Genomic DNA, 13,541 nt, shown 5'->3' with positions numbered 1-13,541 from the left:
TGGCGAAGGGTCGGTTTGCTTCACGCCATGGAAAGCCCCGCCATATTTTTGACACGCATAGGCGTTGGTATCATCATTTTTGGAAGTTACAGGCATAGTCAGGGCACTTTTACGAACGCCGAATCCGCACAGAAGGTCATAACATCCTGGATAAGAGGCTTCAGGCAGAGAATATTGAGTGCTGTGAATGTGTTTTTGCCGCGAGAAAGAGCAAGTTTCCTTTGAGACAAATGTTTTTGGTACAGATTTTCGGCGTATCGTCTGAAGATGGAGGGTAGGATGAGTGATGTGGGTGGGTAGTTATAGCTGCTGTCCTCAGAACGGAAGATCATGTAAACTTCGTCTGCGTGTTTAGGTCTGGCCATATCTTTCGTACCTAGGTGGTGTTGGAGCGCCGGATTCTCGATCATTAGGCAACAAGTCCGTTTTTTAAGAGGCAAGGCCACCGACGCATGAAGTGTTGGGCGAAGTGTTTGGAGAAGAAGGAACAGAACATCAAAAGCTCTTCCAAAGTATTTTGTGGAGAACAATAGAGGTGTGTAGATGGAGGGGTGAACAGGGAGCTCAGCCGTGGTTTTTATACACTCGGTGCTCAGTGAGTTTGTTGGCTAAGAACTCCAGGCCGAACAAAAGCCATGTGATAATTTTCCGCGTGTTTTGGTAGTGGAGCTTTCAGAGTACGGGTATGAACACGACCGAAAAAGAGAATTATGATGGCTTTTAATTTTCCGAGGTTATTTTCAGAAGCGACAGGAATTGCACATGGATTCTTGCTGTTGAGTATTTAGATTCCTGAACGAGAGAAAAGACCGAAATACATTTTGCTTCTTTATATCTATTTTTGGAATTTTGCATATGCGGAGAATGGAATTGGGAAAGAAAGCTGCACCCGAGGACGAGATTATATAGTCCGGCCAACCGTGTCATCGCCGCTAGAGCATGGTAGTTTGCGCTTCCATGAGTTGTGTCTGATAGCATTTCGTAGGCAGTGTACGACCGAGGGTAAATTTAATGCCCGTGTGCTATTTGAAACGCTTTGTATAGCCGCTCTTTTCTGCAACACATGGAAACATCCGCTGCATTTTTGTAGTCGAACTTCCGACAAAACAAAGTCACAGAGATCGTCATGGTCGTCAACCATGTCGTTTTGACAAGACGCACAAACTACAAGGTTCAGCGGCGGTGATTCAGAAAGAAACAGGACGCAGGACATGGAAGTTTCGAGCACCGATTTTGGTCTGACAATCCAGGAAATGATGAAGATGAGGAGGAGAAGATGAGGAATAGAAGACGGGCAGTATTTATATTCTCACTCTGACGCACGGTCTCTTCCATACGTATGCTAGTCGTCTTTTGCTTCTCTGCGCAAATGTCATGAAGTAAAGCTCTCGATACACATCAACAATGAAGCTGTCCATTTTGGTTGTGCTGTTTACCACGAACGAGCGACAGGCGCGACAGCACATGAACAATATCTTCCAAGGTTGTATGCTTTTGTTCCAGGCAACCCAGCGAAAGTCATGAGCAGCTACTATTCTGATTTGAGAAAAGAGCGAAGATGATTACAAGGTCATAGCAGTGTCCTTGCGTGTTTTTGCCAAGTGAGTGAAAGGTGTCGCAGTGGTCTCCAGCTGAAAGATATATCTGTACATCTCCTAGCCAAGGACGCGACACATTCATTGTGTGCTTTATGTTTTTGAAGAAAGTGTAGAGGAGCGCAGCATCTTGTTGTTCAGCCAAAATTTTGACGTATTGACTCTGCAAAAGAGAGAAAGGACATAATAAACCGCGTAGCTCGCAGGTATTGCTCTTGACAGTTTGCAAAGTTCTTTTGTAGAAATATTCAGACTTCATAGTGCAGACCAGAAGAAGTGCAGCCATCGAGCAAGACAGGTGACATGTTTTCATCGGTCGATCACAACCGAAACACGACATCACGTCGTTCGTTACTAATTTTGAACTCGTGGCACGCCTTAGAAATCCCATCAGGCTGATTCCCTGATGTTTTTGGGAACCCAGACACCAGGCCCGCCATGGCGCAGATTTCGTTCTTTTTGGGTGTAAGAGAAACGAGGTCGAGGCAGACACATGACGGGGAAACAACAGCCTTTTGGAAAGAAGGCCTGAGAAGGCGCAGACGTGCTTTCGCGCATCCTTTTGAATTTTGTACAATTTGTGTGCAGCAGAGGAAAGTGTGGAAGGACTCGGGGGACTTTATGTATGTCCTGGTGAAACGTCACGTGAGCCTTATCGATTGAACGAGGATTCATCATATCGTTCGCCATCATCGTCGCCATGGTCTAAGTCAATTACCTAATCTCGTGCTCCTTTTGTATCCTACAACACCGGACTATCTCTTCAACGTCTTCTGCTTCTCCGCATCAACAACCACCTTCTCGCCCGCAACCCGCAATCCCTTTCTCCTCCTGACCTTATCGACGTATCGCTTGGCGACATTCTCTCGGTCCGCCAACTCACCCAAATCCTCAAGTTGATCTTCGGTGAATGGCACCCAGAAGGGGTCTTCGTCCAGCATCTCAAAGCCAGCGAAGCGCAATTGCGGGCTAGCAGATCCAGAACTGCGTTTCCTGATCTCGTCGCTGAAGCCAAAAGATTCGGCGACGGGGAGAAGCGCGTTGATGGTGAAAGTCTGCGATCCAGTGGTAGATGCGGAGGAAGTAGATGAGAGTGTTTCGGACAGGATGGTTCCGCGGCGGCGCGTCAAGACGGCGTAGACGCGACCGAGGACATCAGTGGAGGCTTGAATCTCGCAACTGTACATTGCGAGAAGCATGCGAGGTGACCAGTCCAGGAAGCCTTGGTGAATCGATGAGCGTACGGCTTTGATGACTTCACCTGTCAAGCGACCACGGTCCTGTGCACTCTCGTCATCGGGGATGTTAAGTATGACGTCCTCAAGGAAGACGGCGATACCCTGAACGGGCTCGGCGCAACATGGGCCTTGCGCGGTGGCAAGCTGGAATGCGTATGAGATTGTAGAAGAGAAGGTGCGCGCGGGAATGGTGCGGTCGGCGGGGTTGTCTGCGTCAGCGTCTGGGGATGTTGATTCGCGGAGCCTGCAAAGAGTTAGCAATGAAGTGAAGACATAGACAGGTGTACGCACGCTCTGCCACAAATCCCATCCTTGGTCGCGTCGACGAGGATGTTCGGTCCTATCCTACGAGGCCCAAATGCTGTGATCTTCTCAATGACTTCGGTCCAGATTTCCTTCTGTCCCTTTGCCTCTGCGAACGCTTCCTTGAGCTGCTTCTTGAACTCCTCGAAACTCAGACTCTGTCCGATTTCGCGCTGTTCTGCTTCTTGTATGCCATCGTCCTCGACGCCATGTACATGATGTGGAGCATGTTCTCCTTCGTCTTCGGCTCGTCGATCAGAGTACAGCTTTTTAATAGCACCTGCATTCTTCCCCAGGAATTCGGTGACGCTGGCTGGTAGTGGCCGGACTCGAAGGCGAACTGAGACGTGCTTGCTAGCTGTCTCACCAACAACAGTACCTCGTGGTAGGTTGGGGTCCTTTGGCGGGTTCATCTCTGTTGCAGCCACGATCGACTCTCGGTATGGTACGATGGGCTCACCAGCCTGGATCTCGCACTTGGCGAATCGCTCTTTGAGGTCCTTCAAGCATCGCTCAAGATGCAATTCACCGGCTGTCAAAATGACATGCTCTCCACTTGGCAGCTGCTCGTACTCTGCGCATGGGTCACTCTGAACGAGGAGCTTCAGACCCTTGATCATCTTGTCTAGATCGTAGGGGTTCTCGGGTTCGAGCGCAACACGCACAATAGGCTCTGAACCCATCTGAACACCAGCAAGATTGAGCGATCCGGGAAGCTGAGAACATAGCGTGCCCGACTTCAAGATGTGACCCTCGAGCCCACCGATACCGAAAACGACACCAGCGGGGACAGTTGTGAGAGGCTCTAAGCCTCGCCCCATCATCAGATATAGCGCAGTGATCTTGACTTTCTGCGGCTCCGGAGCGGCGTGTGGGTTGGCTGGGGTAAACTTCGGGCCGAGGACGAAGACTTCATCGCCGACACTCAGAGTGCCGGAGAAGATACGTGCGAATCCGATGAGATGCTCGGCCTCTACGTCCGGCTCTGGTGTCTCTTCGACAGGCGTCTCAGTCTCGCCGATGGCGGCAGAGCTCAGAGCGTCGGTGACACTACCGACATCGGCATCCTCGCCGTTGGCGATAGCCTGCTGCCGGGCGATCTCTGCTCTCTTCTTTCGCCCCATCTCCCTGGCTTCTTCAGCCGTAAGCGCACCACCCCTTCGTTTGTTCTGTGGTAGTTCGCTGGAGGGTATGGAGATTATCTTGCTGACGTAGGCTACGACGGGATCGTTCTTGGAGGCCTTGAAACTGGTCATGGCGTCGCGCACCTCTGGAGCAACGTAGTCGGCACCCGGAGAACTGTCGATGAGTTCAGGCATGCGCTCGGATTGCGCTTTCGAGGGCGGAGGCAGGTATTCGGTGACTGAGACTAGTAAGGCGGTCGATAGCGGAAGCCAAGCTGCGAAGAGTGCCATTAGGAGCGCGCGTGGGTCGCGCGAGCGCATGATATGTGCTGGAAGGTTAAGGTTGAGCGATTTGGTAATCTTCTCAACCAAGGCAGGATCTCTGTAATGGAAGGTATAAGTATATTGCTATGATACATGCAGACAAATCACGCAAGGGAAGGAAATCCACGCACCCCTTCCCGTTGTTACCTCCTGTAGTGGCCTCGTATACGGCCCAGATGTTGTCTAGAACGAGCTGAACGAACATGGGCTTGAGGTGGCGGCCCTTGAGATGCTTGGAGCTGAGTACGCGCTTCGTCTTGGGGTCTAGGTAGAAGTCGCCCCAGAGTACCTTTTCAAGAATGGAGCGCTTGATGCCTAATTTCTTCTCGTACAGGCTGGCAAACTGTCTTACCGTGAATGCCCAGCCGTCGATGGCACTGCCGAAGATCACATTGTTCTTCTCTGGGGCGAAATATATGTCCTCGTCATCCTTTTCCTCGTACTCGGCGGGCGTGTTGGTGGTGTCTATGCTGTCGCCATTTTCTAGTATGGATGAGGAGCGTGTGTCAGTCTTCTCAGCTGCAGCGTTTAGTCTTTCTTCCATCTTCTCGCGCCATCGGAGGTCATCTTCCATGCGCTCGCCTTGGTAGAAGCTGCCCATGACGGCGTTTACCTGTTCGAGCAGTTTGCTCAAATGTGTATATGCCTCTCCAGGGCTCATCTTCAGTTCTGTGATTAGCCTGTCCATCTTGTTGATGACGAGCAAGGGCTTCAGCTTCTCTATCCACGTCTGTCGCAGGACTGTGACAGTCTGACTACACACGCCTTCGACGGCGTCTACGAGCACGACAGCGCCATCGCAGAGACGTGATGCTGTAGAGACCTCGTAACTGAAGTCTATGTGTCCGGGCGAGTCTATGAGGTTTATCAAGAATTCCTTTTGCTCTGGCTGTGCTTCGGGCGCAGACCGTCGCAGCAGGGAAAAGTATAGCGAGATGGCGGACGACTCCATGGTGATGCCGCGCAGCTGCTCGTCGGGTCTCGAGTCGAGGTAGCGAATCTTGCCGGCGAGCTTGGGGGAGATGATGCCGTTGGTGGCGATGAGGGCGTCGGTGAGGGACGTTTTGCCATGGTCCTGCTGCATTCAGCGCATGTCGCAGTCACACGGACAGTCAACGTACCACGTGAGCGAGGATGCAAATGTTCCTGATGCCATCAGCCGCCTGCTGCAGCGACACCAGCTTATCGCTCGGAACGACGGGCATCCTGGGCGAGCGTGGTCGAGACTCGGGGCTAAAACTGCTGAGGCGGGTGTCGTGTTTCGCGTGTCGATGTGACCCAGTCGGGCGCGGGCAAGGCCGTTTCGCTGCAGATCAGAGGCGCGCAGGCCGAAAAGGGCAAATTGGAGGAGTGGAGGGGATGCAGCAGTGGTTGAGGTTACAGATTCGTTGTGTGGTTTGGGATGGGCGTTGAAGATTTGGATGAAACAGAGGCGCTACCACCCCGCCGCGTCACTATGGCTCATGGGCAAGCTGCACCCTGACATCAGACCCTGCTGACGGCGACAGACGCCCAACGGCCACCCTGCGGTCGCGTCGCATCGCGTGCGTGTTAGTCGTGGGATCATCGTCGCCGGTCTTTTGTTTGACCTCACCACTGCGACTCGGGCCTTGGTGCTGGCCACGTCCTTATAGCCTGTGCGCCTGCCGTTGCTGGTGTGGTTCGTGCCTGCCCCATGCCCATGCATCGCCCCTGTCGCCCTTGCCGATCTTGAATAACAGTTTGGATATAACGACCGCGCTCGAGCACCGCAACGCCCCTATAGCCTCCCGCCTGCCTGCCTTCACCCATACGTACCACTATCGACCCCGCCTGCCTGTCCGTGAATGTGACTCCCACCGCCGACATGGCAGCGACACTGGACGGCCAGCACACGCCCGCCAAACCCGTGGCCATCCGCTCTACTGGCATGAAGCTGGACCCGCCCCATATACAGAACCTCAAGATTGCGAATGCGAGCGTCGACATCATGTCGCCCGTCAACCAGAACGGCTGCTTCGAGTTCGACCGCATCATCAAGGCCGGCACCGTCGTGAAGCGCACGCGCAAGACAAAGGCACGCATGCACGCACGCTGCCGACAGGCACGCCATGACGTCTACTAACACGTGCACAGCAATGGAAGCCCGTCTACCTCGTCCTGCGCCCCAACTGCCTCTCCATCTACAAGGACAAGGATGAGACGAAGCTGCGCCACCAGATCAACCTCTCCGAGATCACGGCCGTCGCGCGCCAGCGGGACTCGAAGAAGAAGATGGAGCATGTCTTTGGCATCTTCTCGCCCGCCCGCAACTACCACCTCGGCGCAACCACCGACAAGGACGCCCAGGAGTGGGTGCACCTCATACGCACCGAGGCGCGCATCGGCGAGCATGAGGCCGAGATGACTGTCATGAGCCCGACCACCGGGAGGAAGACATTTTCAGGCTTCGGTCGCGCGGCCAGAGAAAACATCGTCTCCAGCTCCTCCGAGACAGAGCCGAGGCCCTCGAGCTCAATCGCCCCGGAGCACATGCACAGCGCCCGGCGTCCCTCGCAAGCCCTCAACTACTCCGGCGGCGAGCGCGGCTCCATCTCCGATTTCGACTTCTCCGACACCAACCAAGCCTCCGCCCAGTCTCTCCCGCGAACGCCGCAAACACAGCGCAATGCGAGCCAGCAGAGCAACATCGGCGCCACCCCCACCAACGAGCGCGTAGTCTACCATGGCTGGCTATATGTCCTCAAGTCCAAAGGCGGCGTGCGCCAGTGGAAGAAGATCTGGGTGGTTCTGCGGCCAAGGTGCCTTGCCTTTTACAAAAACGACGACGAATACTCTGCGACCCACATCATTCCCTTTTCCAGTATCATCGATGCCGTCGACATAGACCCAGTCTCGCGAAGCAAGCAGTACTGCATGCAGGTTATATCCGAGGAGAAGAACTACAAGTTCTGCGCTTCCGATGAAGACTCGCTGGCAAAATGGCTCGGCGCATTCAAGAGCTTGCTGGTTAAGAAGAAGGAGTTACCACAGACACGCATACAGCAGGCGACCCCCACCGCCATCAACACGCAGCAGCAACCCCAATCGTTCTTACCGTCACCCATCGCGCCAGCTCAGCAGCCTCTCACAATCAGATGACCACCGCTCAATATGCCCGACACCCACTCTGACAACAATTGTACATACGCTGGCACACGTATACCCTCACCAACCGACCTTCCACCGCCACCACTAATTGCGCAAACATTCTCTAACCCTATCTTCTTACGATACCATCACGATTTACGACCTAGCCTTACCGCCGCCCATTGACGGGGCCCTTTGATACCAGTTGGATACTTTTGCTCGACGATATTGGATATTGCAGCATGTTCCTTCGCAGATTGTTTCCTTTGTCCAGACTTGTCTCATCTTGTCGTCAACAGTAGTAGCCTTTGTAATATGCTTGTCGCCCTTGATCTGGGCTTGAATTCAAATCTCATAGCTATGTTTCATGACTTCGCGATTTTCCGTGCGATATGACGACTGCTACAACTTGTGGCTCTTGAATTTACGATCAGACTGATGGAGAACACATGTTCGAGGCATGGCGGGACGGCGCGCTTGCCCCTTTTGCGGCCAATCATGATGGCACGATAGCTGACCAAATCAGACGCTAGGCTGGAGTCGAGCTGCACCCCGGAGGCTGAGGTCGTCCAGACGCCTGCAACTGCATGCACATACTAGCGCTTAACCCTCACTCTTCCTTCAGTGCAGCTTTTGGCCCCCACACATCATGTCTGCCTTGTTTCCGTCCCGTCCCCTCTCCCATGCCGTCGCAACTCTGCTCGCCAGCTCTCAGTTCACCCATCTATGGAGGGCCAAACGCAAGATTCGGAAGCCACGCCGCATCTCCCACGTCACCCACGTCAGTATCAGGCTGAGGTACGCGAAGCTTCCATTGATGAGCTTGCGCACGATGATTTGTACGGGGGCGGAAACCAGCCCCGACACGCAACCTTGAGTCCTGAAGGTGAAGAGGCCAAGGACGCGAAAAACTCGCAATGGATAGCCGACTACATCACCGAGGAGCCCATCGATTTTGCTCAAGAGCTTGAATCGACCAGCGCGGGGCATCAGCAACCCACTACCATGCGCAACGATAGTCGTTCATGGAGGCATTCCCGGCGGCCGTCACGACCCCAGCCAAAAAACACTTCACGTGTAGAGCCTGGGACGAATAGTTCTAGAAATGAACTGGCGCTCAGATTTGAGCTCCCGCGCCCGGTCTCAACCCCTGAAGAATCAGAAAGCAGTATCATCACCGAAGACTTTAGTGAGAGCGAGAGATCGAGCAGCGAAGAGGATACGCCTCCGAGAGATCCCCCACTTTTGCAGCCCAACCGCTATGCGATACATCCAGTGGACATCGAGGGCAACAGGCTCTCATTTCAGGTGCAGACCAAGCCTTCGAGCAGCAGCATCGCTCCGAGTGAAGAATCTGACAAACCCGAAAACAAGGAGGGGCTGGGAGCAGAGAAGAAGGAACCGGGAGACAAGAATCTGGAGATACGGAGAATCATCAGAGCAATGGCGATCGAGTCTGACGCCCAGGACATGCTTGAAATCCACACCCTACCAAGTCTGGCGAGCCCTCGATTACGAACAAGCATAACAACAACATGGTATCACCTCAATGGTAGTCATCTCGACTTTGACCGCTTCGAAAACGTCTGCCTCACTATCCCACATTTGTCTGACCGCCTACAGGCCCTTACCCGCGAGGTCTTGTTGAAACTGCGAGGCGAAAGGATTAAGCCGTTTGTAGGCGGTAGATTCATCGAGCCAGGGACCGTTCTTCGAGCCGACGAATCCGATCCAACAGACACCCAGTCCGTGATCTTCAGTTGCGTGCCTTACTTCAGCACTCAACAAGTCGCAAAGCCACCACATGGGCACGGAGATCTACTGTGCCCGTCACGCACCTTAATGCAGGCTTTGTATCCCTACGAATCGGTTCATGAAAGAGATGAGGAACAGTCGTACAAACGATTTGGCAATGATCATGCCAATAACATCGTTCACGTCCCGAATCTTTGGATTATGAACATCGGCTCTACTGCTGTTGTAACTTACGGATGCGAACCTCTACCTGTGGCTGTTAAAGATTCAATCAGCATTATTGAAGAAGACCTCAGGTCCTTGGGCAAGCAAGACACTACCGAGAATACGCTGACAAAGGTCCACATTACTGATCGCAACGGTAGCAGCTTGATATATCCCATCAGTGCTTTCAGATCATATTTCCAGCTGGAATCTCAGATTGTTCACGTCAATCCGCTTCTCGAGGAGGATATCTTTGGTAAAGGAATCAAGCTGAAAGTCCATAATCTGGATGAATGTATGATTGCTCGCCCCTGGAACTGGAAAAATATCATCTCTCGAGCAGCTCAGCTCGTCTCAATCAGAGTTACGATTCTGGACAACCAGGAAGATGATCAGCGAGAAGTTGAAGCTTCTAGCTGTTTGTTATCAGTGCCGCCATTCTTTCACTGGTTGCATTCCAAAACCAACGACCTAGGATATCGAAGTGGGAAGCTCGTAGTTCCTGGTATCTCGGGGAAAGATCGGTCGATCATCTGCCTGCAGTACGTGGAGAAGATAATGATGTCGAGGTGTCTCGCTCGTTCAAGCAACATAGTGGAGGATCATTTCACCTCAATAGCCTACTACCACTCTTTGCCTGAGACGGTATATGAAGGTGTTTCCATGCGACTCTCCCAATTGAAGGACCTAATCGACACGACTACTCCACAAAATCCATGCAGCATAAATCACAAAGTGATTGTTAGCTCTCATTGCCGTGGGGTTCTAGTACGATCAGTGGATTTTCTCGAAACTGTCCAAGAGACTCTGAAACTATTTGTCGATGACCTGGACAGCAGCAGTATACTCCGGAAGCTATCGAGCGCACTGCAAAACATCCATCAGCAAGTAATGGCCATCGAGCGACGTGGAGCGGTTGAGCCTGATCCAGAAGAATACACCAACTCTAAGTGGAAACACCCCGACATGATGAAGCGTGCTTGGTCCATTCGCACGTCCGCTTGGGAAGTTCCATCTACACTTCCTGAATCCATAAAGCCACTGCATAGATCAGTTCTACGTTGTAAAAGATGCAAGTCCGCGTTCCAAAGCGCAACATCTGCAATGACACATCTCGTGCGACACGTAAAGAAACATTCGAGTGGAAACGCGCACCCCGAAATTGACATACCTTCTTTTGAAGAGCTGCAAGACTGGATCATCAACTCCGTGCAATACCGGCGCGAACTCATCAACGCTAGTGCTCTAGTGATACTCACTCATGCCTCAGAGATTGCCAAAGGTCTCTTTGCTCAAGCCAGGGAGCTCGCTGAGGGTGTACAGAATGAGGATGGACAGAAGTATTTGTTGTATACGCTACCACAAGAACTGATCAACGCATTCCGCAGGATCGTGATCTTCTACTTGGCTATTGAGAGAGCTCTGTACGAGAACGAGCAGGCGTATAGACAGGACGTTCGAGATCAATCATCTCACAGGCTCATGAACGCTCCCTACCCATGGAGAGATGTCGAAGTGCTAAAACGCTTTGGTGGGTACGCACGAAGATCGCTGTGCAAGGCTAGAATCTTATTGTGCGACATGGTCAGGCCCAGGGTACCACCGAGCCTTCGCAAGCATCTTTCCTTAGGACCTGAATATGTGTGCTTGTGGTTCATCAGAAGACTGCTTATGAAACCTCTCGAGCAATCCAAAACCATCGGCGACATGTATCATGCATATGTTTCCAAAGTTGTAAGTACATTTAGTCTACGCACTACATCACCAAAAAGGAGGGTCTGCTTGCTCTTCAACTGTCGCGACAATATCAAGAGATACTTTGTTCATATTTGCTGACCTCAAGTAGCAATTTGAAATCAATCACAGGCCAAGCAAGCGCCTCCTCCGAGCAATCAACTTTATCCAAGAAGAGCTGCAAGTCTTGCAATTAGTCAACACTTGGCAAACCAATTTGGTACGAAACTACTTGCGAGTCCTCGACGATGCCACATACGAGAAGGCGATGCCATCTCGTCGGGCGATGTATCCCTATGAGAACTCTCTAGGAGCTGCCTGTCTAGATCAACTGTCTCTAGTCCGTCAAGATTACTCCGACCTGTTTCGACGTTGCACCCCGCTATCTGATCGCACGAAACAAATCTTGGAGATCAACGAAGAAGATCATGGGAAAGCCATTATGGTCTTTACTGTTGTTACAGTCATCTTCTTGCCACTCTCATTTGTGACAAGCTACTTTGGTATGAACGCCTCCGACATTAGAGACATGAAGGAAACACAGGCTGTCTTCTGGGGCGTCGCTTTACCGCTGACATGCGTGACGCTGGGCTCTTGCTTATTGATCGGATACAATGGCGATCGCATACGAGACCTATTGTCATCCACGTATCGAAAAGTGACAAGAAAAGAGGACGACACCGTCGAAGCCGCTAGTATACTATTTTCGCAACGGCAAGGGCCCTTAAGATCTGAGAGGGGACTAGACTCTGTCTTCGACTCGTTTAGGCGCGCTAACGACGAACTTCCCAGCTTGAGACGTGGCTTATACCGAGCTGGGCATGATCTTGGAATGGAACCCGATGATAATGAATATGATGGGTGGTTTGAGAAAGAGAATCCCAAACTACTGGATCAGTACAACACCTTGAGCTATCTACACAACCCGTCCACGTATCCTTCTGGTGTCGCACCAAAAAGACAGAACTCCTACGCCAATCCAATGTCCGTAGTAATACAGCCACGCCGGCAATCGCAATATCCATATTCATATCCATCCGACGGAAGGCCTTTCCTGAACGGCTACGACAGAGTGCCATACGAAGCTTATGAAGACGTTTCACGCGATTATCACCCTACCCCTCCTCCACGTCCTCCTCGGAAGGAAAAAGTACCGCCACATGAGGACTATCACAGAGCGCCATGTCAGACTTATAGAGACGTGTTACGCAATCATCGCTCTCCCCCTTCTCCGTCCCCTCCCCAAAAGGAAAGAACAAAAAGCGGCTATACCAATCGCAGCAGCTCAATCGACCCAATCAACTTCACCGATCTTTTCGATCCTTATTCGGATGGAGACAGCCCAAAACGACTACCAGAAATGTCTTATCATAGGCCACCGCCTCGAAGAGTCTCTACAAGTGGTGGAGCAACCCGTTCACCCCGGAGGTACTTCGACCGCGATGGGATTGAACTTTTCATACGTGACCGTGATACAGAGAAAGAATATGCATTCGAAGGACGACATGACAGATCACGCACCCGAAGTCGCAGTCACGAGCGAGATCATACTCGCCATGTGCACTATGAGAGAAAGCGCGCTGGACGTGCTGGATATGATGGTACTGATGAGCACGGTGTTCCACACGCCGCAGGCAGCGCATCACGCTTTACATGGGGGAGAAGAAGGCAGGAGGATGATAGTCCTGATGAGGACATTGATCCATATGACGCAGACAAAGTATCACGTCGCAGACGAAGGACAACAAACCAGGAATACGAGAGCCGAGAAGAGGATTTTGCGAGGCAGTACAGGTAGGCTAGCGTTCAACTTGGGATTTGCGAAACTGCAAAATTCGCTCTAAATAGGCTGTTGACATTCGCCTTTACATTGATGGATCACACATTGCTTGATGAAGGCTGCATATGACAGTGGCGTGACGACACCAGGGATAGGATATGTACCGGTTGCTCTCAAAGGGAGACGAAGTAATCTTAAACACCATTGAATTAACTATTACTACGGGAACACGGCAATAGCGACAAACTAGGAATTTTCGTTGACCAAAAGCTTTTGACAGCTTCGGGTCCGCCCCGGCAACCATCTCCCAATTACGGGCGCAATCGTCCTACACTGCTCATAAACCGCCGAAAGCAAGAAAGAAGAACCAAGAAAA

General features: G+C 51.9%; 3 protein-coding genes across 3 annotated transcripts; 2 read left to right on the top strand and 1 right to left on the bottom strand.

The window, feature by feature from the left end:
* Positions 1-2,350: 2,350 nt before the first annotated feature.
* Positions 2,351-5,789, bottom strand: J4E78_003069 (uncharacterized protein; the record flags this gene model as incomplete). Its single annotated transcript, XM_049363712.1, has 4 exons — positions 2,351-3,077; positions 3,125-4,642; positions 4,716-5,659; positions 5,706-5,789. 4 exons carry the CDS (start codon positions 5,787-5,789, stop codon positions 2,351-2,353), a joined length of 3,273 nt encoding a protein of 1,090 aa, XP_049224377.1.
* A 641-nt stretch (positions 5,790-6,430) lies between these two features.
* On the top strand, positions 6,431-7,704 carry J4E78_003068 (uncharacterized protein; the record flags this gene model as incomplete). Its single annotated transcript, XM_049363711.1, has 2 exons — positions 6,431-6,640; positions 6,700-7,704. The coding sequence occupies 2 exons, from the start codon at positions 6,431-6,433 to the stop codon at positions 7,702-7,704; spliced, it is 1,215 nt and encodes a 404-aa protein (XP_049224376.1).
* Positions 7,705-8,418: 714 nt separating this feature from the next.
* J4E78_003067 (uncharacterized protein) lies at positions 8,419-9,362 on the top strand (the record flags this gene model as incomplete). Its single annotated transcript, XM_049363710.1, has 3 exons — positions 8,419-8,738; positions 8,796-9,244; positions 9,316-9,362. The coding sequence occupies 3 exons, from the start codon at positions 8,419-8,421 to the stop codon at positions 9,360-9,362; spliced, it is 816 nt and encodes a 271-aa protein (XP_049224375.1).
* Positions 9,363-13,541: the final 4,179 nt, after the last annotated feature.

Source organism: Alternaria triticimaculans (assembly GCF_023758025.1).
Source record: "Alternaria triticimaculans strain BMP 0046 chromosome Unknown scaffold_3, whole genome shotgun sequence".
NCBI classification, from domain to species: Eukaryota; Fungi; Ascomycota; class Dothideomycetes; order Pleosporales; family Pleosporaceae; genus Alternaria; species Alternaria triticimaculans.
The sequence above is the reverse complement of the archived record's forward strand: the minus strand, read 5'-3'. Positions and strand labels throughout refer to the sequence as shown.